A 26,280-nucleotide genomic window follows, 5' to 3' on the forward strand; every position below is an offset into this window, starting at 1 on the left:
CGAATTCTCTTTAGAAGGGGGCATTTCTAACATATTATGCAAAACTTTGATGGGTTGACGATTACTATTGTCAGCCATTTTTGTTCTAGTTGTATATTCTTGTGAAGTTAAAGCTATACATTTATAACTGATATAGCTCATCGAGTGGAAACTAATTAGACAAAATTAATTGAGAAATTTGAAAACAACTTGTCTTAAACAATAATATTTATTCCGTAATGAGTAAGCCTACCAGCGTTTTTATCACTCACAGAAACGATTATAGTCAAGACCTACACTTAAAAACAATAAATAAATATCAATTATGTAGCCAAAGGCTTAACATTACCTATAACTTATCATTTGTCAACAGAAAAATAGCAGAAAAAAGTCAGATCTCCTCGATACAATGGTGTTGCAAATTACACTATTTGCATGTATCTTATTATTTTTACATAAAAACGTTTGCGCATCCCCGCGAACCAACCAGGTTATTTTGACCTGTGGTGGCACTGAGACTTCGTCTGAACGTGGCCCCCCTGGATACCCTGGTAAGCGGGGGGCTCCAGGGCCCGTTGGACGCACCGGGCCCCCCGGGCTCAAAGGTCAACCAGGGTCCGACGATGCCTTGCAAGAAAATGTGGCCAGACTTGATCAAAAGTTGAGAAAGTTGGAAGAACTTTTAGATGATCACACGAGTAATTAAACTTTTTTTTTGTTTGTTATGATAAACCTCGACATCAACATGAATAATAATAATATGTGTGCCGATAATTTAATTTTTATAAAAACCTTTATAGTGGTATTTGTCATCACAAATAATTGCGACGTCAGTTAATTATATTTTATATGTCTGTGATGCAATAGAACGTGTTAAGAAACAACTTTTGGCGTTTTGTTTTGAATATTTCTTTAACGTATTTTAGGTTTCAATTATACCCATCGGGTTTTTTATGGAAATAAAAAGTCTGACACTTAATGCCAAGCATCCACGACCCCGTATAGTTTATTAACCACGACCCAATTTCGGTTATAATTCTCTCAAAGCCAAATGAATATTTTGATTTCCAATCACTATGCTTAGTCTAACTCAAACGTAATGTTGTAATAAGTAGTGAAAAGTTGTAATAATAACTGTGAATTGGATATTTTATGTCAAGTTCTATTAAATTTAAGTAGTTTAATATTATTATGGAAAACTTAAAGTATATTCAACAAATATATAGTGGTTTTCATGAATTTCTTATTTGATCTGAATTGGTGTCAGGCTTTGGTTGAAATTTGCATCTATTAAAGAAGCAATATTTAGCTTCATAATAGCTACTTTATGGGGACCAGAAGAAATTATCGTATATGATTGTAGTTTTAGTAATCGAAACTGTTTTGTTTTTCCGCTAAACTGGCAGCGCTTCAGCCAAGCGATTGCCTTGATGCCAAACAGAGAGGGTTTCTCAAGTCTGGTGTTTATAGTTTCAGTTCACCCGTCCCATTCCAAGGATATTGTGACCAAAAACCGATGGTGGTGGCTGGCTTGTAAGGTTTTAGTTACGGATAATATGCTATTTTTAGGTGGTTCGTTGTCGTTATAGCTCAATATATAGAGCAGTGCTTCCCAGCCAGTGGGTCGCGACCCTTTGGTTGGTCGTGAAACTATTTTAAATGGATTACAGTTTACTATTAGATCGGGAAATTATTGTATTATTATTACGTAACATTTATGCAACAATGTAAAAAAATACGTTACAATTAAATGTGTTGGTTTGCATCAACTATTTCAGTACGTACGCCAATAGTAAAGATACAGGTTTTATGTAAATGCTGTTAATCTTATTTCCCATTAGCTGCCTTTTGAATTATTGGTAAACAATTTTTAATGTCATTTATTTTGAACTTTCCAATTTGCGCGCTGGTCTACAATCCTACCACATACAAATTATTTGGGTTACGGTGCGGGGTTAGCGTTTGGGTTCGGGTTCGGGTGGGTCAAGTATTATTATTAAATAATGAATATATTAATACTTGACCCACCCTCACCCCAACACTAACCGACACCCTAACTCAAATATTGTGCGTTGTTTTAATATTGTGGTAGGATTCTAGACCAGCAACCCCAATTTGTTTTTTTTGTTTTAATAGTCACATATCTTATTGTGACTTATATGACATATCTTTTGGTAATATCTCATGGTGGGTTGCACAATGAAACTTGCTCAACAAATGGTAGAGATGGTAAAAGAATAAAATTTGTGTTCGCTGCCCGCACCGCACTTTAATAAGTTGTTCGCAAGCTGCGCTGCAGTGCAAAATTTGAGCACTATAAGCAATATATTCCAACACTTATAAAAATCACTAAACACCTAGAAAGCTAGTTCAAACATAAAAGTGCTTACAACAGCTTACTTTTAAAGATAAAACATCCATGTGTAAACTGCTTGCTATTTCTTTTCAATTAACTGAAACGAAAACTTTAGCATGCCGCAATCGGCATGCGGCAATGCGCGGCAAAATGTTAAGATTTATTTACGCGCCGCTGTGTCGGCTAAACTGCGCAAGCGGCCGCAAGCGCTGCGCTATTGACATCTCTAACAAGTGGGTCGCGAATTGAAAAAGGCTGGGAAGCCCTGATATAGAGAATATTTAGTTTAACCACGGGCCTGAACATTTACCTTGACACAGTTGCACTTTCAGGTCTTTCAAAAGCGCTTCAATGGATCGACTGACTTCTACCGCGGCTGGAACGATTACGAAAACGGTTTCGGTTCTCTGCAGGGAGAGTTTTGGCTAGGTTAGACATAGGATCATAAATGCTTCGTCCGTAAAGCACAAGGGTTTCTTAAACTTTTTTTACCGCGGACCCCTAAAATTTTCTTTCATCTCGCGTGGACCACTGAAGGCCAAAAAAAAGACGTCACAGTACAAGTAGACTTCACCAACTTGCTGATTTTGGTCCAAAAATATGAAAGTGAAATGAGTCTAAATACATTTAGTTCAAATACTTTTTCTTTTTAAATAAATTATTTTCTTTAATAAATTGATTACTGCTTAAATATACACTTATGTTTCAATTAGACCTTCATGGACCCCCTAAAACTAGTTCACGGACCCCCAAGGGGTCCATGGACCCCAGTTTAAGAACCCCTGGTATAGCAGAATGGTGAAGTATGTTGTGGCTTTCCCTCCATACGTAATCCTTCGTTTGGCCACATATCGAAATGTTGTGTCACACGAAATCAAGATTTCTGCTGAAATATATCCAACTATAGAAGTTTAAAATGTTTTAAGAAATACTTGATTTGTGGATTAGCAAATTATGGAAAAAAATCATTTTTATTTGCACCAAAATTACCATTAGTTCTGTATGCAGGTCTACAACTAATCCATAACATCACAAAAGGTGGAAATTATGAGCTGAGGGTGGACTTGGAAAATTACGATTCGTCAAAAAACTACGCAAAGTACAGGTATAGTTGATCACACAAAGTATTTTTTTTAGGCAGATAAATAAACAAATGAATGAGTAAATCGGATTTTGTTACAATATTTAGTCAATTCGGGATCGGAACTCCAGAATCGTTTTATCAACTTTCAGTTGGCGGATACAGTGGAAACGCAGGTTTGATGTTTCACCAGTAAAAACTTTTTTATGACTCTTTTGATAATGAAATTTTGCACGCAAATAAATCTAAGCTATTATTTCTTAATCTAAGCTATTGTTTCTATTAATTCTTATCATGACTTGAATAAAATTCACGCGGCCATGACCCCTTTCAAACTATATTTTTTTAAACAAGTATAACAGCAAACTTTTCCGCGGTTCGGTCGAGTCCTGTTTGTCTTTTCGTGGCTGTTAGCCGATTTGATAAAATCTATTTTCATATAAAAAGCCCTGTTCGTACCATGACACTCGGTAATCAAAGTTTTAGCCACACGTACAAACTTAGCCAGAGAATTTTTTCGCGGTTGCTCTAGATTCTAGAATTAGATCTTGAAAAATATTATATGGCTCTCATGCAAACACAACCAAAAATATTCGGCTTTTATGGGTACCATAGCTAAAAAGGTTCCCGTCCCCTGTTCTAAGATGTCAGACGATTTAACTTCATTTAGCTTTAGACAGGGTCAAATCCAGGGGTGGGGCAGAAACAAGCTACGTCACCCATAGCTGAGTTGTCTCTCAACTTTTACTATGTTATAACAGAGTAAACATTATTAAAATTAATAAGTGCATTTCGTCTCGTGCGATTTCGAGTTTGCTAAAAAAACGGGTGTTTATAATTGTTTTATCACGTTACGCTATGACGTAACTTTGTGACGTCATTTGGTAAACATTTCTATGCTATCCGAAACAAAAATCTTGGATTCGCCCCTGGCTAGTTTGCAAATTTCCGTTTCACGAAATGCACGGTAAGCAGCCTGTTTTACATTTGTCAGGTGATGGATTTCACTCACTGCACAACGGAAGGCGGTTCTCAACCTTTGACCAAGATAACGACTCACACTCGAGAAATTGTGCCGTACTTTACCATGGTGCTTGGTGGTACCAACACTGCCACTGGTCAAGTCTGAACGGAAATTATTCGACACTGGTGGAAAATAACCCTGTCTACAACCGGTGGTACGGCACACCAACTAACGATCCGCAGTCGAGAAAGGCTAGTGAAATGAAAATACGCAGAGTCGAAAATTGATCCAGTGAATACATCAGTGGCGTTTTTCGCTTGTGTAAATAAGGCAAACCATTTCTGAATTATTTTGCTTTGTTTGCTGTAAAACCACTTCTGTTTTTATTGACAAGTTTCGTTGCTGCTTTGTTGACAATGGCTTTTGATTGGCGTTAACAGGAATAAAGGTAAACACAATGCAAAAAATCTAGTAATTCGATGTGTATTGTTTCTAGCGTAAAAGAAAAGTTAAAGTTTCACCGGGCTGTGCACCTGTGCATGTTTCAGCAAACATTAACCAATATTACAAAAACAAAAATTGACAGTTTTTTTACAAATGGCCTCACAAAAATACGCCACAACGTGCCGTTACAAAGTTATGTCGAAATGTGACGACACAAAGTTACATCACACGTGACGTCATAAAAAGTAACCTTATAAACCACAATAAACGAACACCACACAGTTAGTTTATTTTGTTTGTAAAGCCAAAATAAATAGACGGAAGGTATTTTTAAAGAGCAGTGGTTATCAAACATTTTCCTCGCCACGACTTTGCAAAAGTTTGTTGAGGTAGAGCGTTACGGTCGTAGGCTATAGTTGTGTATGATTACAACATTGACCTTCTCTTTTTGTCGATATGCAACGAACAGCACCTATTTGTCGCACGACGAAGTGTTATCAGTGGTTCCCAACCGGGGTGCCGCGGCGCCATTTGTGTACGACCAGAGTTTGTGTACAATTAGAGACAATTATATCAAATTACAATTTCCTGCATGTTTTAAGTTGATTGTGTTGTTCCAGTTCCATCTTCCATTTATAGTGACATTTTAGTAAAATACTCAACGCAAATTCCAGTCGGGGTGCTGAAAATCTATTTACTATTTTGAAGGGTGTTGTAATCCACACTGTGTTAGATCATATTTAATTGCGCAAACGAATAATAGTATGATTATTTAAAAGCATTTATTACTTCAGTTGAGTTTGGATACAAAACTAAATCATGGAGCGAGGCAAAATCGTGCGCAGAATAGTACAACAGTGAAATTTCTACATGTTATAAAATTAGATCGTATTCTGTAAAAGGGTGAAATATTTCACCTGTGAATCTCTACTGATGCTATATCGTTGCAATTTCCACGAGAGTTCTTTCAATGTGCGCATACAACCATACTATTTCTTTATTAAGGCATGAACGGTTGTTGGATATTTCAATGTTTACAGTCCCACCAAAAGGCAATGGTAAGGCCAGTAGTTACTGTCTTGTTGTTCATTTACAGTTGAAATAAAACTGTGCAATATTACAGATTATAACTGTCTAATAAAGCTAGAATAATTGTATATCGTATTCTATAGATATATCCTGGGGATACATGCGATAAATTTGCTCAAATTTGACAAAATTTCCAAAAAAGTGTAGGTTAAATCAAGCATATCCCAAAGTGACGCTAACTTGCGTTATGCTTTTTTCTCGAAGAAAAACCGACGCTAGGCGATTACCTGACTTCTAATTTTAAATATTACCAAACGTCGAAACACCTACAATAGACATTGTCTTGCTCTTTTTGCTTCGGCGTGGACGCTGTGGTTATAAAACTTACGTCACTTTGATTGGTTTAATAAAGAACTGCAGAATATGAGAAGACATATAAAAAATGCTGAGTCCCTTCAATTAACACACGTCAAGGCAAACGCGACATTATGTTCGGAAAAAACTGTATTTTAGCAGACAAAATAGCTGCTACTTGATGCACTGTTTCATATTTCTTTGACCTGTATGTAAAGAAACTTGTCTCAGCATCCAATTGAAAACAACATTCTACGTCCCAAGTATTTCCAAAGCGAATATTAACTTCATTTCAAGAAAATCAACCCAATTCCTATAGGCATTGACATTTCACGACATAAAAACTTATAGTTCATCGTTAAGAACATTAAGCAATAACTCACCACAAGTATAAATTTTAAACAGGTATACGTGCTTTCTGCTTGTAACGTATTAGATTTGTAATTATGATATTCTTAGCGATTACGTTTTTTCTATTTTGGGATATTACCCCATCCTCTGTCTACTTGTAGACACCCAACGTATATGCAAACCAAAAATCCCTGTTTTTGCAGAAACATCAACTCAGCTATAAATACAAGAGAAGCTGTCTTTCTGCAAGCAGTGGCAAGTTGTTTTTTTGTAGCGATGGCAAGTTATGTAGGTTATTGTCGTGTGTATAGCTATACCGTCCTTGTTTTATTACTTTTTAACGTTATTCAGATTTTATTTAGATTAACGTAAGTTCTAATGTTAAGTACTCTGTTCAATTCGCGACAGTAGCAATAAACCATCTTAATTCTTAAGAATATCAAAATTTGAAATTTCGTTTCAGCTAATTAACACTTCACAGGAAACTTGCCTTTCTTGTAGAAAACGGGCAATATTTATGTGTCATCGATGCATATTTCTGATACCGGTAACGAATTCTCTTTAGAAGGGGGCATTTCTAACATATTATGCAAAACTGTGATGGGTTGACGATTACTATTGTCAGCCATTTTTGTTCTAGTTGTATATTCTTGTGAAGTTAAAGCTATACATTTAAAAGTGATATAGCTCATCGAGCGGAAAATAGTTAGACAAAATCAATTAAAAAATTTGAAAACAACTTGTCTTAAACCAAAATATCTATTCCGCAATGAATAAGCCTACCAGCGTTTTTATCACTCACAGAAACGATTATAGTCAAGACCTACACTTAAAAACAATAAATAAATATCAATTATGTAGCCAAAGGCTTAACATTACCTATAACTTATCATTTGTCAACAGAAAAATAGCAGAAAAAAGTCAGATCTCCTCGATACAATGGTGTTGCAAATTACACTATTTGCAAGTATCTTATTATTTTTACATAAAAACGTTTGCGCATCCCCGCGAACCAACCAGGTTATTTTGACCTGTGGTGGCACTGAGACTTCTTCTGAACGTGGCCCCCCTGGATACCCCGGTAAGCGGGGGGCTCCAGGGCCAGTTGGACGCACCGGGCCCCCCGGGCTCAAAGGTCAACCAGGGTCCGACGATGCCTTGCAGGAAAATGTGGCCAGACTTGATCAAAAGTTGAGAAAGTTAGAACTTTTAGATGATCACAGTAATTAAACTTTTTTTTTTTGCTATGATAAACCTCGACACCAACATGAATAATAATAATATGTGTGCCAATAATATAATTTTTATAGAAACCTTTGTAGTGTTATTTGTCATCACAAATAATTGCGACGTCAGTTAATTATATTTTATATGTCTGTGACACAATAGAACGTGTTACAAAACAAATTTTGACGTTTTGGTTTCAATTATACTCTCCGGACTTTTAATGAAATTAAAAGTGTGACACTTAATGCAAAGGATCCACTACCCCGTATAGTTTATTAACCACGACCCAATTTCGGTTATAATTCTCTCAAAGCAAAGCTAATATTTTAATTTCCATTCGCTATGCTTAGTCTAACTCAAACGTAATGTTGTAATAAATACTGACAATTTGTAATAATAACTGTGAATCGGATATTTTATGTCAAGTTGTATTGAGTGGTTTAATATTATTATGGAAAATATAAAGTATATTCAACAAATATGGTTTTCATGAATTTCATTGTTTGATCTAAATTGGTGTCAGGCTTTGGTTGAAATTTGCATCTATTAAAGAAGCATTATTTAGCTTAATAATAGCCATTTTATGCGGGCCAGAAGAAATTAACCCGTCAATCGTATATCATCGTAGATTTAGTAATCGAAACTGTTTTTATTCAGCTAAACTGGTAGCGCTTCAGCCAAGCGATTGCCTTGATGCCAAACAGAGAGGGTTTCTCAAGTCTGGTGTTTATAATTTCAGTACACCCGTCCCATTCCAAGGATATTGTGACCAACAAACTGATGGTGGTGGCTGGCTTGTAAGTTTTTAGTTACGGATAATATGCTATTTTTAGGTGGTTCTTTGTCGTCATAGCTCAATATATAGAGCAGTGCTTCGTGAAACTAGTCGTGAAACTATTTTAAATGGATTACAGTTTTCTATTAGATCAGGAAATTATTGCATTATCATTGCGCAACATTTATGCAACAATGCAAAAAATACGTAACAATTAAATGTGTTGTGTCGCATTAACTATTTCAGTACGTACGCATTTAGTAAAGATACAATTAGTAAAGGTTTTATGTAACTGCTGTTAATCTTATTTCCAATTAGTTGCATTTTAAATTATCGGTGAACAGTTGTTAATGTAATATATTTGCACTCTCCAATTTTTTTTTTTTTTTTTATAGTCACATATCTTATGGAGACATATATGACATATCGTTTGGTCATATCGCATTGTGGGTCGCACAATAAAACTTGCATAACAAGTGGGTCGCGAACTGTAAAAGGCTGGGAAGCACTGATATAAAGGATATTTAGTTTAACCACCTGCTTGAAATTGACACCCTGACACAGTTACAACTTCAGGTCTTTCAAAAGCGCTTCAATGGATCGACTGACTTCTACCGCGGCTGGAACGATTACGAAAACGGTTTCGGTTCTCTGCAGGGAGAGTTTTGGCTAGGTTAGACATTAGGATCATAAATGCTACGTCCGTAAAGCACAAGGGTTTCTTAAACTTTTTTTACCGCGGACCCCTAAAATTTTCTTTCATCTCGCGTGGACCACTGAAGGCCAAAAAAAAGATGTCACAGTACAAATAGACTTCACCAACTTGCTGATTTTGGTCCAAAAATGTGAAAGTGAAATGGAGTCTAAATACATTTAGTTCAAAACCTTTTTCTTTTCAAATAAATTATTTTCTTTAATAAATTGATTACTGCTTAAATATACACATATGTTTCAATTAGACCTTCATGGACCCCCTAAAACTAGTTCACGGACCCCCAAGGGGTCCATGGACCCCAGTTTAAGAACCCCTGGTGTAGCAGAATGGTGAAGTATGTTGTGGCTTTCCCTCCATACGTAATCCTTCGTTTGGCCACATTTCGAAATGTTGTGTCACACGAAATTAAGATTTCTGCTGAAATATACCCAACTATAGACGTTTAAAATGTTTTACGAAATACTTGATTTGTGGATTAGCAAATTATGGAAAAAAATCATTTTTATTTGCATCAAAATTACCATTAGTTCTGTATGCAGGTCTACAACTAATCCATGACATCACAAAAGGTGGAATTTATGAGTTGAGGGTGGACTTGGAAAATTACGATTCGTCAAAAAACTACGCAAAGTACAGGTATAGTTGATCACGCAAAGTATCTTTTTAGGCAGATAAATAAACAAATGAATGAGTAAATGGGATTTTGTTACAATTTTTAGTCAATTCGGGATCGGAACTCCGGAATCGTTTTATCAACTTTCAGTTGGCGGATACAGCGGAAACGCAGGTTTGATGTTTCACCAGTAAAAACGTTTTTATGACTCTTTTGATAATGGAATTTTGCACGCAAATAAATCTAAGCTATTGTTTATATTATTTCTTTTCATGACTTCAATAAAACTTCCCGCGACCATGGCCCCTTTCAAACTATTTTTTTTTCAACAAGTATAACAGCAAACTTTTCTGCGGTTCGGTCGAGTTTTGTTTGTCTTTTCGTGGCTGCTAGCCGATTTGATAAAATCTATTTTCATATAAAATGACCTGTTCGTCCCATGACACTGCGCAATCAAAGTTTTAGCCACACGTACAAACATAGCCAGAGTATTTTTTCGCGGTTGCTCTAGATTTTAGAATTATATCTTGAAAAATTTAGTATGGCTCTCATGCAAACACAACCAAAAATATTCGACTTTTATGGCTACCTTAGCTAAAAAGGTTCCCGCCCCTGTTCTAGAATGTCAGAAGATTTGACTTTAGACAGGGTCAATTCCAGGGGCAGGGCAGAAACTAGCTACGTCACCCATAACTGAGTTTTCTGTCAACTTTTACTATGTTATAACAGAGTAAACATTATTAAAGTTAATAATGGCATTTCGCCTCATGCGATTTCGAGTTTGCTAAAAAAACAGGTGTTATAATTGTTTTATGACGCTACGCTATGACGTAACTTTCTGACGTCATTTGGTGAACATTTCTATGCTATCCGAAACAAAAATCTTGGATTCGCCCCTAGCTAGTTTGCAAATTTCCGTTTCACGAAATTCACATAAAGCAGCCTGTTTTACATTTGTCAGGTGATTCATTGAACTCAGTGCACAACGGAAGGCGTTTCTCAACCTTTGACCAAGATAACGACTCAACCTGGAGAAATTGTGCCGTACTTCACCATGGTGCTTGGTGGTACCACCAATGCCACTGGTCCAATCTGAACGGAAATTATTCGACGACACTGGTGGAAAATAACTCTGTCTACAACCGGTGGTACGGCACACCAACTAACGACCCGCGGTCGAGAAAAGCTAGTGAAATGAAAATACGCAGAGTCGAAAATTGATCCAGTGAATACATCAGTGGCGTTTTTCGCTTTTGTAAATAAGGCAAACCTTTATGAATTATTTTGCTTTGTTTGCTGTAAAACCGCTTCTGTTTTTATTGACAAGTTTCCTTGCTGCTTTATTGACAATGGCTTGTGATCGGCGTTAACATGAATAAAGGTAAACACAATGCAAAAAAATCTAGTAATTCGATGTGTATTGTTTCTAGCTTAAAACATAAAGTTAAAGTTCCACCGGGCTGTGCATGTTTCAGCAAACATTAACCAATATTACAAAAACAAAAATTGACAGTTTTTTTTACAAATGGCCTCACAAAAATACGCCACAACGTGCCGTTACAAAGTTATGTCGAAATGTGACGACACAAAGTTACATCACACGTGACGTCATAAAAAGTAACCTTATAAACCACAATAAACGAACACCACACAGTTCGTTTATTTTGTTTGTAAGGCCAAAATAAATAGACGGAAGGTATTTTTAAAGAGCAGTGGTTATCAAGCCTATTTCCTCGCCACGACTTTGCAAAAGTTCGTTGAGGTAGAGCGTTACAGTCGTAGGCTATAGTTGTGCATGACGACAACATTGACTTTCTCTTTTTGTCGATATGCAACGAACAGCACCTATTTGTCGCAGGAAGAAGTGTTATCAGTGGTTCTCAACCGGGGTGCCGCGGCGCCATTTGTGTACGACCAGAGTTTGTGTACAATTAGAGACAATTATATCAAATTACAATTTCCTGCATGTTTTAAGTTGATTGTGTTGTTGCAGTTCCATGTTCCATTTATAGTGACATTTTAGTAAAATACTCAACGCAAATTCCAGTCGGGGGTCTATTTACTATTTTGAAGGGTGTTGTAATCCACACTGTGTTAGATCATATTTAATTGCGCAAACGAATAATAGTATGATTATTTAAAAGCATTTATTACTTCAGTTGAGTTTGGATACAAAGCTAAATCATGGTGCGAGGCAAAATCGTGCGCAGAATAGTACAAGAGTGAAATTTCTATGTTATAAACTTTTATCGTATTCTGTAAAAGGGTGAAATATTTCACCTGTGAATCTCTACTGATGCTATATCCTAGCAATTTCCACGAGAGTTCTTTCAATGTGTGCATACAACCATACTATTTCTTTATTAAGGCATGAACGGTTGTTGGATATTTCAATGTTTACAGTCCCACCAAAAGGCAATGGAAGGGCCAGTAGTTACTGTCTTGTTGTTCATTTACAGTTGAAATAAAACTGTGCAATATTACAGATTATAACTGTCTAATAAAGCTAGAATAATCGTATATCGTATTCTATAGATATATCCTGGGGATACATGCGATAAATTTGCTTAGATTTGACAAAATTTCAAAAAAGTGTAGGTTAAATCAAGCATATCCCAAAGTGACGCTAACTTGCGTTATGCTTTTTTCTCGAAGAAAAACCGACGCTAGGCGATTACCTGACTTCTAATTTTAAATATTACCAAACATCGAAACACCTACAATAGACATTGTCTTGCTCTTTTTGCTTCGGCGTGGACGATGTGGTTATAAAACTTACTTCACTTCGATTGGTTTAATAAAGAACTGCAGAATATGAGAAGACAAGTGAAAAAATTGAGTTCCTTCAATTAACACACGTCAAGGCAAACACGACCCTTATGTTTGAAAAATTTGTATTTTAGCAGATAAAATAGCTGCTACTTGATGCACTCCTTCACAATTCTTTGACCTGTATGTATAAGGCAACTTTTCTCAGTATCCAATTGAAAACAACATTCAACTTCCCAAGTATTTCCAAAGCGAATATTAACTTCATTTCTCGAACAATAACAGTGAATTAACAAAACAATTACCAAACTTATGTAATACAGAAAATCAACCCAATTCCTATAGGCATTGACATTTCACGACATAAAAACTTATAGTTCATCGTTAAGAACATTAAGTAATAATTCACCACATGTATTACGTGCTTTCTGCTTGTAACGTATTAGATTTGTAATTATGATATTCTTAGCGATTACGTTTTTTTCTATTTTGGGATATTACACCATTCTCTGGCCACTTGTAGACACCCAACGTATATGCAAACCGTAAATCCCTGTTTTTGCAGAAACATCAACTCAGCTATAAATACAAGAGAAGCTGTCTTTTTGCAAGCAGTGGCAAGTTGTTTTTTTGTAGCGATGGCAAGTTATGTAGGTTATTGTCGTGTGTATAGCTATACCGTCCTTGTTTTATTACTTTTTAACGTTATTCAGATTTTATTTAGATTAACGTAAGTTCTAATGTTAAGTACTCTGTTCAATTCGCGACAGTAGCAATAAACCAACTTAATTCGTAAGCATATCAAAATTTGAGACTTTCGTTTCAGCCAATTAACACTTCACAGATAACTTGCCTTTCTTGTAGAAAACGGGCAATATTTATGTGTCATCGATGCATATTTCTGATAAAGTGTTCTCTTTAGAAGGGGGCATTTGTAACATATTATGCAAAACTGTGATGAGTTGACGATTACTATTGTCAGCCATTTTTGTTCTAGTTGTATATTCTTGTGAAGTTAAAGCTATTCATTTTAAACTGATATAGCTCATCGGGCGGAAACTAATTAGACAAAAATTAATTGAGAAATTTGAAAACGACTTGTCTTAAACAATAATATTTATTCCGTAATGACTGGGCCAACCAGCGTTTTTATCACTCACAGAAACGATTATAGGCTAGACCTACACTTAAAAAATCCATAAATAAATTTCAATTATGTAGCCAAAGGCCCAACATTACTTATAACTTAACATTTGTTAACAGAAAAATAGCAGAAAAAAGTCAGATCTCCTCGATACAATGGTGTTGCAAATTACACTATTAGCATGTCTCTTATTGTTTTTACATAAAAACGTTTGCGCATCCCCGCGAACCAACCAGGTTATTTTGACCTGTGGTGGCACTGAGACTTCGTCTGAACGTGGCCCCCCTGGATACCCCGGTAAGCGGGGGGCTCCAGGGCCAGTTGGACGCACCGGGCCCCCCGGGCTCAAAGGTCAACCAGGGTCCGACGATGCCTTGCAGGAAAATGTGGCCAGACTTGATCAAAAGTTGAGAAAGTTAGAAGAACTTTTAGATGATCACACGAGTAATTAAACTTTTTTTTTGTTATGATAAACCTCGTCATCAATATGTATAATAATAATATGTGTGCCGATAATTTAATTTTTATAGAAACCTTTATAGTGGTATTTGTCATCACAAATAATTGCGACGTCAGTTAAATATATTTTATATGTCTGTGATGCAATAGAACGTGTTAAAAACAACTTTTGGCGTTTTATTTTGAATATTTCTTTCACGTATTTTAGGTTTCAATTATACCCATCAGGTTTTTTACTGAAATAGAAAGTCTGACCCTTAATGCAAAGGATCCACGACCCCGTATAGTTTATTAACCACTACCCAATTTCGGTTTATAATTCTCTCAAAACAAAACTATTATTTTGATTTCCAATCACTATGCTTAGTCTAACTCAAACGTAATGTTGTAATAAGTTGTGAAAAGTTGTAACAATAACTGTGAATTGGATATTTTATGTCAAGTTGTATTAAATTTAAATAGTTTAATATTGTTATGGAAAACTTAAAGTATATTCAACAAATATATAGTGGTTTTCAAGAATTTCTTATTTGATCTGAATTGGTGTCAGGCTTTTTTTTTGTTGAAATTTGCATCTATTAAAGAAGCATTATTTAGCTTAATAATAGCCATTTTATGTGGACCAGAAGAAATTATCGTATATGATCGTAGTTTTAGTAATCGAAACTGTTTTATTGTTTTTCAGGTAAACTGGCAGCGCTTCAGCCAAGCGATTGCCTTGATGCCAAACATAGAGGGTTTCTCAAGTCTGGTGTTTATAATTTCAGTTCACCCGTCCCATTCCAAGGATATTGTGACCAAGCAACTGATGGTGGTGGCTGGCTTGTAAGGTTTTAGTTACGGATAATAATTATTTTTAGGTGGTTCGTTGTCGTCATAGCTCAATATATAGAGCAGTGCTTCCCAGCCAGTGGGTCGCGACCCATTGGTTGGTCGTGAAACTATTTCAAATGGATTACAGTTTTCTATTGGATCGGGAAATTATTGCATTATTATTACGCAACATTTATGCAACAATGTAAAAAAATACGTTACAATTAGATGTGTTGTGTCGCGTTAACTATTTCAGTACATACGCCAGTAGTAAAGATACAGGTTTTATGTAAATGCTGTTAATCTTATTTCCAATTAGTTGCATTTTAAATTATTGGTAAACAATTGTTAATGTAATTTATTTTGAACTTTCCAATTGGGCGCTGGTCTAGAATCCTACCACATACAAATTATTTGGGTTAGGGTTCGGGTGGGTAAAGTATTATTATTAAATAATGAATATATTAATACTTGACCCACCCTCACCCCAACACTAACCGACACCCCAACTCAAATATTGTGCGTTGTTTTAATAACGTGGTAGGATTCTAGACCAGCGCCCCAATTTGTTTTTTTGTTTTAATAGTCACATATCTTATTGTGACTTATATGACATATCTTTTGGTCATGTCTCATGGTGGGTCGCACAATGAAACTTGCATAACAAATGGTAGAGATGGTAAAAGAATAAAATTTGTGTTCGCTGCCCGCACCGCACTTTAATAAGTTGTTCGCAAGCTGCGCTGCAGTGCAAAATTTGAGCACTATAAGCAATAAATTCCAACACTTATAAAAATCACTAAACACCTAGAAAGCTAGTTCAAACATAAAAGTGCTTACAACAGCTTACTTTTAAAGATAAAACATCCATGTGTAAACTGCTTGCTATTTCTTTTCAATTAACTAAAACGAAAACTTTAACATGCCGCAATCGGCATGCGGCAATGCGCAACAAAATGTTAAGATTTATTTACGCGCCGCTGTGTCGGCTAAACTGCGCAAGCGGCCGCAAGCGCTGCGCTATTGACATCTCTAACAAGTGGGTCGCGAATTGAAAAAGGCTGGGAAGCCCTGATATAAAGGATATTTAGTTTAACCACGGGCCTGAACATTTACCCTGACACAGTTGCACTTTCAGGTCTTTCAAAAGCGCTTCAATGGATCGACTGACTTCTACCGCGGCTGGAACGATTACGAAAACGGTTTCGGTTCTCTGCAGGGAGAGTTTTGGCTAGGTTAGACATTAGGATCATAAATGCTACGTCCGTAAAGCACAAGGGTTTCTTAAACTTTTTTACCGCGGACCCCTAAAATTTTCTTTCATCTCGCGTGGACCACTGAAGGCCAAAAAAAGACGTCACAGTACAAATAGACTTCACCAACTTGCTGATTTTGGTCCAAAAATGTGAAAGTGAAATGGAGTCTAAATACATTTAGTTCAAAACCTTTTTCTTTTTAAATAAATTATTTTCTTTAATAAATTGATTACTGCTTAAATATACACTTATGTTTCAATTATACCTTCATGGACCCCCTAAAACTAGTTCACGGACCCCCAAAGGGTCCATGGACCCCAGTTTAAGAACCCCTGGTATAGCAGAATGGTGAAGTATGTTGTGTCTTTTCCTCCATACGTAATCCTTCGTTTGGCCACATTTCGAAATGTTGTGTCACACGAAATTAAGATTTCTGCTGAAATATACCCAACTAAAGACGTTTAAAATGTTTTAAGAAATACTTGATTTGTGGATTAGCAAATTATGGAAAAATCATTTTTATTTGCACCAAAATTTCCATTAGTTCTGTATGCAGGTCTACAACTAATCCATAACATCACAAAAGGTGGAAATTATGAGTTGAGGGTGGACTTGGAAAATTACGATTCGTCAAAAAACTACGCAAAGTACAGGTATAGTTGATCACGCAAAGTATCTTTTTAGGTAGATAAATAAACAAATGAATGAGTAAATCGGATTTTGTTACAATTTGTAGTCAATTCGGGATCGGAACTCCAGAATCGTTTTATCAACTTTCAGTTGGCGGATACAGCGGAAACGCAGGTTTGATGTTTCACCAGTAAAAACTTTTTTATGACTCTTTTGATAATTAAATTTTGCACGCAAATAAATCTAAGCTATTATTTCTTAATCTAAGCTATTATTTCTTAATCTAAGCTATTGTTTCTATTAATTCTTTTCATGACTTCAATAAAACTTCACGCGACCATGGCCCCTTTCAAACTATATTTTTTTTCAACAAGCAAAACAGCAAACTTTGCCGCGGTTCGGTCGGATCCTGTTTGTCTTTTCGTGGCTGCTCGCCGATTTGATAAAATCTGTTTTCATATAAAATGCCCTGTTCGTCCCATGACACTCCGTAATCAAAGTTTAAGCCACACGTACAAACATAGCCAGAGTATTTTTTCTCGGTTGCTCTAGATTCTAGAATTATATCTTGAAAAATATAATATGGCTCTCATGCAAATACAACCAAAAATATTCGGCTTTTATGGCTGCCTTAGCTAAAAAGGTTCCCGCCCCTGCTCTAAGATGGCAGACGATTTGACTTTATTTAGCTTCAGACAGGGCCAAATCCAGGGGTGAGGCAGAAACAAGCTACGTCACCCATAACTATATTTTCGGTCTCCATTTACTATGTTATAACAGAGTAAACATTATTAAAATTAATAAGTGCATTTCGCCTCGTGCGATTTCGTATTTGCTAAAAAAACAGGTGTTGATAATTGTTTTATCACGTTACGCTATGACGTAATTTTGTGACGTCATTTGGTGAACATTTCTATGCTATCCGAAACCAAAATCTTGGATTCGCCCCTGGCTAGTTTGCAAATTTCCGTTTCAAGAAATGCACGGTAAGTGCCTGTTTTACATTTGTCAGGTGATGGATTTCACACAGTGCACAACGGAAGGCGGTTCACAACCTTTGACCAAGATAACGACCCAGACTCGAGAAATTGTGCCGTAGTTTACCATGGTGCTTGGTGGTACAACAACTGCCACTGGTCCAATCTGAACGGAAATTATTCGGCGACTCTGGTGGAAGATAACCCTGTCTACAACCGGTGGTACGGCACACCAACTAAAGATTGGCGGTCGAGAAAAGCTAGTGAAATGAAAATACGCAGAGTCGAAAATTGATCCAGTGAATACATCAGTGGCGTTTTTCGCTTGTGTAAATAAGGCAAACCATTGATGAATAAGCTTCCTTTGTTTGCTGTAAATCCGCTTCTGTTTTTATTGACAAGTTTCCTTGCTGCTTTATTGACAATGGCTTGTGATTGGCGTTAACATGAATAAAGGTAAACACAATGCAAAAAATCTAGTAGTTCAATGTGTATTGTTTCTAGCGTAAAAAAAAAGTTAAAGCTCCACCTGGCTGTGATGCATGTTTCAGCAAACATTAACCAATATTACAAAAACAAAAATTGACAGTTTTTTTTACAAATGGCCTCACAAAAATACGCCACAACGTGCTGTTACAAAGTTATGTCGAAATGTGACGACACAAAGTTACATCACACGTGACGTCATAAAAAGTAACCTTATAAACCACAATAAACGAACACCACACAGTTCGTTTATTTTGTTTGTAAAGCCAAAATAAATAGACGGAAGATATTTTTGTAGAGCAGTGGTTATCAAACATTTTCCTCGCCACGACTTTGCAAAAGTTTGTTGAGGTAGAGCGTTACAGTCGTAGGCTATAGTTGTGTATGACTACAACATTGACTTTCGCTTTTTGTCGATATGCAACGAACAGCACCTATTTGTCGCACGAAGAAGTGTTATCAGTGGTTCTCAACCGGGGTGCCGCGGCGCCATTTGTGTACGACCAGAGTTTGTGTACAATTAGAGACAATTATATCAAATTACAATTTCCTGCATGTTTTAAGTTGATTGTGTTGTTCCAGTTCCATGTTCCATTTATAGTGACATTTTAGTAAAATACTCAACGCAAATTCCAGTCGGGGTGCTGAAAATCTATTTACTACTTTGAAGGGTGTTGTAATCCACACTGGGTTAGATCACATTCAATTGCGCAAACGAATAATAGTATGATTATTTAAAAGCATTTATTACTTCAGTTGAGTTTGGATACAAAGCTAAATCATGGAGCGAGGCAAAATCGTGCGCAGAATAATACAAGAGAGAAATTTCTACATGTTATAAAATTTCATCGTATTCTGTAAAAGGGTGAAATATTTCGCCTGTGAATCTCTACTGATGCTATATCCTAGCAATTTCCACGAGAGTTCTTTCAATGTGCGCATACAACCATACTATTTCTTTATTAAGGCATGAACGGTTGTTGGATATTTCAATGTTTACAGTCCCACCAAAAGGCAATGGTAGGGCCAGTAGTTACTGTCTTGTTATTTAGGTTCATTTACAGTTGAAATAAAAGTATGCAATATTACAGATTATAACTGTCTAATAAAGTTAGGATAATTGTATATCGCATTCTATAGATATATCCTGGGAATAGGCTACATGCGATAAATTTAGCTTTGATTTGACAAAATTTCCAAAAAGGATTAGGTGAAATGAAGCAAGTTTGCAAAGGGCCTGTAACTTGCGTTATGCTTTTTCTCAAAGAAAAACCGACGCTAGGCGATTACCTGACTTCTAATTTTAAATATTACCAAACATCGAAACACCTACAATAGACATTGTCTGCTCTTTTTGCTTCGGCGTGGACGATGTGGTTATAAAACTTACGTCACTTCGATTGGTGTTATAAAGAACTGCAGAATATGAGAAGACAGGTAAAAAACGCCGAGTTCCTTCAATTAACACACGTCAAGGCAAACGCGACCCTTATGTTTGAAAAAAATGTATTTCAGCAGATAAAATAGCTGCTACTTGATGCACTCCTTCACATTTCTATGACCTGTATGTATAAAGCAACTTTTCTCAGTATCCACTTGTAAACAACATTCAACGTCCCAAGTATTTCCAAAGCGAATATTAACTTCATTTCCCGAACAATAACAGTGAATTAACAAAACAATTATAAAACTATAATACAGAAAATCAAACCAATTCCTTGGGCTATATAGGCATCGATATTTCACGACCTAAAAACTTGTAGTTCATCGTTAAGAACATTAAGTAATAAGTCACCACAAGTATAACTTTTAAACAGGTGTAGGTGCTTTCTGCTTGTAACGTATTAGATTATTAATTATAATATTATTAGCGATTACGTTTTTTCTATTTTGGGATATTACACCTTTCTCTCGCCACTTGTAGACACCCAACGTATATACAAACCGTAAATCACTGTTTTGCCAGAAACATCAACTCAGCTATAAATACAAGAGAAGCTGTCTTTTTGCAAGCAGTAGCAAGTTGTTTTTTTGTAGCGATGGCAAGTTATGTAGGAAATTGTCGTGTATAGCTATAACGTCTTTGTTTTATTACTTTTTAACGTTATTCAGATTTTATTTAGAATAACGTGAGTTCTAGTGTTAAATACTCTGTTCAAACGCGACAGTAGCAATAAACCAACTTAATTCGTAAGCATATCAAAATTTGAGAATTTCGTTTCAGCTAATTAACACTTCACAGGTAACTTGCCTTTCTTGTAGAAAACGGGCAATATTTATGTGTCATCGATGCATATTTCTGATACCGGTAACGAATTCTCTTTAGAAGGGGGCATTTCTAACATATCATGCAAAACTGTGATGAGTTGACGATTACTATTGTCAGCCATTTTTGGTTTTGTTCTAGTTGTATATTCTTGTGAAGTTAAAGCTATTCATTTATAACTGATATAGCTCATCGAGCGGAAACTAATTAGTCAAAATTAATTCAGAAATTTGAAAACAACATTCCGTAATGAGTATAGGCCTACCAGCGATTTTATCACTCACAGAGACGATTATAGGCTAGACCTACACTTAAAAAATCCATAAATAAATATCAATTATGTAGCCAAAGGCCCAACATTACCTATAACTTAACATTTATCAACAGAAAAATAGCAGAAAAAAGTCAGATCTCCTCGATATAATGGTGTTGCAAATTACACTATTTGCATGTATTTTATTGTTTTTACATAAAAACGTTTGCGCATCCCCGCGAACCAACCAGGTTATTTTGACCTGTGGTGGCACTGAGACTTCGTCTGAACGTGGCCCCCCTGGATACCCCGGCAAGCGGGGGGCTCCAGGGCCAGTTGGACGCACCGGGCCCCCCGGGCTCAAAGGTCAACCAGGGTCCGACGATGCCTTGCAAGAAAATGTGGCCAGACTTGATCAAAAGTTGAGAAAGTTAGAAGAACTTTTAGATGATCACACGAGTAATTAAACTTTTTTTTTGTTATGATAAACCTCGACATCAACATGAATAATAATTATATATGTGCCCATAATATAATTTTTATAGAAACCTTTATAGTGTTATTTGTCATCACAAATAATTGCGACCTCAGTTAATTATATTTTATATGTCTGTGATACAATAGAACGTGTTACAAAACAACTTTTGGCGTTTTATTTTGATTTTTCTTTCACGTAATTTAGGTTTCAATTATACTCTCCGGATTTTTACTGAAATAAAAAGTCTGACCCTTAATGCAAAGGATCCACGACCCATAGTTTATTAACCACGACCCAATTTCGGTTTATAATTCTCTCAAAACAAAACTATTATTTTGATTTCCAATCACTATGCTTAGTCTAACTCAAACGTAATGTTGTAATAAGTTGTGAAAAGTTGTAATAATAACTGTGAATTGGATATTTTATGTCAAGTTGTATTAAATTTAAATAGTTCAATATTGTTATGGAAAACTTAAAGTATATTCAACAAATATATAGTGGTTTTCAAGAATTTCTTATTTGATCTGAATTGGTGTCAGGCTTTTTTTTGTTGAAATTTGCATCTATTAAAGAAGCATTATTTAGCTTCATAATAGCCATTTTATGTGGACCAGAAGAAATTATCGTATATGATCGTAGTTTTAGTAATCGAAACTGTTTTATTGTTTTTCAGGTAAACTGGCAGCGCTTCAGCCAAGCGATTGCCTTGATGCCAAACATAGAGGGTTTCTCAAGTCTGGTGTTTATAATTTCAGTTCACCCGTCCCATTCCAAGGATATTGTGACCAAGCAACTGATGGTGGTGGCTGGCTTGTAAGGTTTTAGTTACGGATATTATGCCATTTTTAGGTGGTTGTTTGTCGTTATAGCTCAATATATAGAGCAGTGCTTCCCAGCCAGTGGGTTGCGACCCTTTGGTTGGTCGTGAAACTATTTTAAATGGATTACAGTTTACTATTAGATCGGGAAATTATTGCATTATCATTGCGCAACATTTATGCAACAATGTAAGAAATACGTTACAATTAGATGTGTTGGTTCGCATCAACTATTTCAGTACGTACGCCAATAGTAAAGATACAGGTTTTATGTAAATGCTGTTAATCTTATTTCCAATTAGCTGCCTTTTGAATTATTGGTAAACAATTTTTAATGTCATTTATTTTGAACTTTCCAATTGGGCGCTGGTCTAGAATCCTACCACATACAAATTATTTGGGTTACGGTGCGGGGTTAGCGTTTGGGTTCGGGTTCGGGTGAGTCAAGTATTATTATTAAATAATGAATATATTAATACTTGACCCACCCTCACCCCAACACTAACCGACACCCTAACTCAAATATTGTGCGTTGTTTTAATATTGTGGTAGGATTCTAGACCAGCAACCCCAATTTTTTTTTTTTTTTTTTAATAGTCACATATCTTATTGTGACTTATATGACATATTTTTTGGTCATATCTCATGGTGGGTCGCACAATGAAACTTGCATAACAAATGGTAGAGATGGTAAAAGAATAAAATTTGTGTTCGCTGCCCGCACCGCACTTCAATAAGTTGTTCGCAAGCTGCGCTGCAGTGCAAAATTTGAGCACTATAAGCAATATATTCCAACACTTATAAAAATCACTAAACACCTAGAAAGCTAGTTCAAACATAAAAGTGCTTACAACAGCTTACTTGATGAAACATCCATGTGTTAACTGCTTGCTATTTCTTTTCAATTAACTAAAACGAAAACTTGAACATGCCGCAATCGGCATGCGGCAATGCTCGGCAAAATGTTAAGATTTATTTACGCGTCGCTGTGTCGGCTAAACTGCACAAGCGGCCGCAAGCGCTGCGCTATTGACATCTCTAACAAGTGGGTCGCGAATTGAAAAAGGCTGGGAAGCCCTGATATAAAGGATATTTAGTTTAACCACGGGCCTGAACATTTACCCTGACACAGTTGCACTTTCAGGTCTTTCAAAAGCGCTTCAATGGATCGACTGACTTCTACCGCGGCTGGAACGATTACGAAAACGGTTTCGGTTCTCTGCAGGGAGAGTTTTGGCTAGGTTAGACATAGGATCATAAATGCTACGTCCGTAAAGCACAAGGGTTTCTTAAACTTTTTTTACCGCGGACCCCTAAAATTTTCTTTCATCTCGCGTGGACCACTGAATGCTAAAAAAAGACGTCACAGTACAAATAGACTTCACCAACTTGCTGATTTTGGTCCAAAAATGTGAAAGTGAAATGGAGTCTAAATACATTTAGTTCAAAACCTTTTTCATTTTAAATAAATTATTTTCTTTAATAAATTGATTACTGCTTAAATATACACTTATGTTTCAATTAGACCTTCATGGACCCCCTAAAACTAGTTCACGGACCCCCAAAGAGTCCATGGACCCCAGTTTAAGAACCCCTGGTGTAGCAGAATGGTGAAGTATGTTGTAGCTTTCCCTCCATACGTAATCCTTCGTTTGGCCACATTTCGAAATGTTGTGTCACACGAAATCAAGATTTCTGATGAAATATATCCAACTATAGAAGTTTAAAATGTTTTAAGAAATACTTGATTTGTGGATTAGCAAATTATGGAAAAAAAATCATTTTTATTTGGACCTAAATTACCATTAGTTCTGTATGCAGGTCTACAACTAATCCATAACATCACAAAAGGTGGAAATTATGAGCTGAGGGTGGACTTGGAAAATTACGATTCGTCAAAAAACTACGCAAAGTACAGGTATAGTTGATCACACAAAGTATCTTTTTATGTAGATAAATAAACAAATGAATGAGTAAATCGGATTTTGTTACAATTTTTAGTCAATTCGGGATCGGAACTCCGGAATCGTTTTATCAACTTTCAGTTGGCGGATACAGCGGAAACGCAGGTTTGATGTTTCACCAGTAAAAACTTTTTTATTACCGTTTTGATAATGAAATTTTGCACGCAAATAAATCTAAGCTATTATTTCTTAATCTAAGCTATTGTTTCTATTATTTCTTTTCATGACTTGAATAAAACTTCACGCGGCCATGGCCCCTTTCAAACTATATTTTTTTAAACAAGTATGATAGCAACATTTTCCGCGGTTAGGTCGAGTCCTGTTTGTCTTTTCGGGGCTGCTAGCCGATTTGATGAAATCTGTTTTCATATAAAATGCCCTGTTCGTACCATGACACTCGGTAATCAAAGTTTTAGCCACACGTACAAACTTAGCCAGAGTATTTTTTCGCGGTTGCTCTAGATTCTAGAATTATATCTTGAAAAATGTAATATGGCTCTCATGCAAACACAACCAAAAATATTCGACTTTTATGGCTATCTTAGCTAAAAAGGTTCCCGCCCCTGTTCTAGAATGTCAGACCATTTGACTTTATTTAGCTTTAGACAGGGTCAAATCCAGGGGTGGGGCAGAAACTAGCTACGTCACCCATAACTGAGTTTTCTGTCAACTTTTACTATGTTATAACAGAGTAAACATTATTAAAGTTAATAATGGCATTTCGCCTCGTGCGATTTCGAGTTTGCTAAAAAAACAGGAGTTATAATTGTTTTATGACGCTACGCTATGACGTAACTTTGTGACGGAAAATCATAAAACAATTATAACTCCTGTTTTTTTAGCAAACTCGAAATCGCACGAGGCGAAATGCCATTATTAACTTTAATAATGTTTACTCTGTTATAACATAGTAAAAGTTGACAGAATTTGGTGAACATTTCTATGCTATCCGAAACAAAAATCTTGGATTCGCCCCTGGCTAGTTTGCAAATTTCCGCTTCACGAAATGCACGTTAAGTGCCTGTTTTACATTTGTCAGGTGATGCATTTTACACAGTGCACAACGGAAGGCGGTTCTCAACCTTTGACCAAGATAACGACTCACACTTGGGAAATTGTGCCGCATTTCACCATGGTGCTTGGTGGTACCACCAATGCCACTGGTCCAATCTGAACGGAAATTATTCGGCGACTGTGGTGGAACATAACCCTGTCTACAACCGGTGGTACGGCACTCCAAATAAAGATTTGCGGTCGAGAAAAGCTAGTGAAATGAAAATACGCAGAGTCGAAAATTGATCCAGTGAATACATCAGTGGCGTTTTTCGCTTTTGTAAATAAGGCAAACCATTTATGAATTATTTTGCTTTGTTTGCTGTAAAACCGCTTTTTCGTTTCTGCTTTATTGACAATGGCTCGTGATTGGTGTTAACATGAATAAAGGTAAACACAATGCAAAAAAATCTAATAATTCGATGTGTATTGTTTCTAACGTAAAAGAAAAAGTTAAAGTTCCACCGGGCTGTGCACCTGTGCATGTTTCAGCAAACATTAACCATTATTAGAAAAACAAAAATTGACAGTTTTTTTTACAAATGGCCTCACAAAAATACGCCATAACGTGCCGTTACAAAGTTATGTCGAAATGTGACGACACAAAGTTACATCACACGTGACGTCATAAAAAGTAACCTTATACACCACAATAAACGAACACCACACAGTTCGTTTATTTTGTTTGTAAAGCCAAAATAAATAGACGGAAGGTATTTTTGAAGAGCAGTGGTTATCAAACATATTTCCTCGCCACTACTTTGCAAAAGTTTGTTGAGGTAGAGCGTTACGGTCGTAGGCTATAGTTGTGTATGACTAGAACATTGACTTTCTTTTTTTGTCGATATGCAACGAACAGCACCTATTTGTCGCAGGAAGTAGTGTTAGATCAGTGGTTCTCAACCGGGGTGCCGCGGCGCCATTTGTGTACGACCAGAGTTTGTGTACAATTTAAGACAATTATATCAAATTACAATTTCCTGCATGTTTTAAGTTGATTTTGTGTTGTTCCAGTTCCATGTT

The 26,280-nt window shown here is 36.2% G+C and overlaps 3 protein-coding genes and 1 pseudogene across 6 annotated transcripts; all 4 read left to right on the plus strand.

Moving 5' to 3' along the window:
* The first annotated feature begins 388 nt into the window (after positions 1–388).
* Positions 389–4,807, plus strand: LOC146135529 (microfibril-associated glycoprotein 4-like; annotated as a pseudogene). The gene is made up of 6 exons (XR_014501589.1): positions 389–677; positions 1,386–1,512; positions 2,668–2,764; positions 3,344–3,440; positions 3,525–3,592; positions 4,411–4,807. The product of XR_014501589.1 is annotated as a microfibril-associated glycoprotein 4-like (transcript).
* A 2,025-nt stretch (positions 4,808–6,832) lies between these two features.
* LOC146135530 (microfibril-associated glycoprotein 4-like) lies at positions 6,833–11,247 on the plus strand. Its single transcript, XM_083395443.1, has 6 exons — positions 6,833–7,780; positions 8,443–8,582; positions 9,137–9,233; positions 9,815–9,911; positions 9,995–10,062; positions 10,850–11,247. The coding sequence occupies exons 1-6, from the start codon at positions 7,498–7,500 to the stop codon at positions 11,107–11,109; spliced, it is 945 nt and encodes a 314-aa protein (XP_083251569.1). The 5' UTR covers positions 6,833–7,497; the 3' UTR covers positions 11,110–11,247.
* A 2,678-nt stretch (positions 11,248–13,925) lies between these two features.
* Positions 13,926–18,402, plus strand: LOC146135531 (microfibril-associated glycoprotein 4-like). 3 transcript variants are annotated; one of them, XM_083395754.1, is made up of 6 exons: positions 13,926–14,245; positions 14,946–15,085; positions 16,200–16,308; positions 16,886–16,982; positions 17,066–17,133; positions 17,972–18,402. In XM_083395754.1, the coding sequence occupies exons 1-6, from the start codon at positions 13,957–13,959 to the stop codon at positions 18,229–18,231; spliced, it is 963 nt and encodes a 320-aa protein (XP_083251880.1). In that variant the 5' UTR covers positions 13,926–13,956; the 3' UTR covers positions 18,232–18,402. The 3 variants fall into 3 exon arrangements, with proteins under 3 accessions (XP_083251880.1, XP_083251882.1, XP_083251881.1); XM_083395756.1 differs by having other exon boundaries at positions 16,212–16,308; XM_083395755.1 differs by having other exon boundaries at positions 13,926–14,242.
* Positions 18,403–21,080: 2,678 nt separating this feature from the next.
* LOC146135532 (microfibril-associated glycoprotein 4-like) lies at positions 21,081–25,620 on the plus strand. Its single transcript, XM_083395842.1, has 6 exons — positions 21,081–21,400; positions 22,096–22,235; positions 23,385–23,481; positions 24,062–24,158; positions 24,242–24,309; positions 25,244–25,620. Exons 1-6 carry the CDS (start codon positions 21,112–21,114, stop codon positions 25,501–25,503), a joined length of 951 nt encoding a protein of 316 aa, XP_083251968.1. The 5' UTR covers positions 21,081–21,111; the 3' UTR covers positions 25,504–25,620.
* The last annotated feature ends 660 nt before the right edge of the window (positions 25,621–26,280 follow it).

This window comes from Ascidiella aspersa, chromosome 8 (genome assembly GCF_963924565.1).
Source record: "Ascidiella aspersa chromosome 8, kaAscAspe10.2, whole genome shotgun sequence".
Taxonomy (NCBI): domain Eukaryota; kingdom Metazoa; phylum Chordata; class Ascidiacea; order Phlebobranchia; family Ascidiidae; genus Ascidiella; species Ascidiella aspersa.

Coding starts and splice junctions, on each gene's coding strand:
- LOC146135530 (XM_083395443.1), top strand. CDS start 7,498: ATGGTGTTGCAAATTACACTATTTGCAAGTATCTTATTATTTTTACAT. Junction 7,781..8,442: donor AGAACTTTTAGATGATCACA/GTAATTAAACTT, acceptor GTTTTTATTCAG/CTAAACTGGTAGCGCTTCAG. Junction 9,912..9,994: donor AAAAACTACGCAAAGTACAG/GTATAGTTGATC, acceptor TACAATTTTTAG/TCAATTCGGGATCGGAACTC.
- LOC146135531 (XM_083395754.1), top strand. CDS start 13,957: ATGGTGTTGCAAATTACACTATTAGCATGTCTCTTATTGTTTTTACAT. Junction 15,086..16,199: donor CTGATGGTGGTGGCTGGCTT/GTAAGGTTTTAG, acceptor ACCCTGACACAG/TTGCACTTTCAGGTCTTTCA. Junction 17,134..17,971: donor CGGATACAGCGGAAACGCAG/GTTTGATGTTTC, acceptor TACATTTGTCAG/GTGATGGATTTCACACAGTG.
- LOC146135532 (XM_083395842.1), top strand. CDS start 21,112: ATGGTGTTGCAAATTACACTATTTGCATGTATTTTATTGTTTTTACAT. Junction 24,159..24,241: donor AAAAACTACGCAAAGTACAG/GTATAGTTGATC, acceptor TACAATTTTTAG/TCAATTCGGGATCGGAACTC. Junction 24,310..25,243: donor CGGATACAGCGGAAACGCAG/GTTTGATGTTTC, acceptor TACATTTGTCAG/GTGATGCATTTTACACAGTG.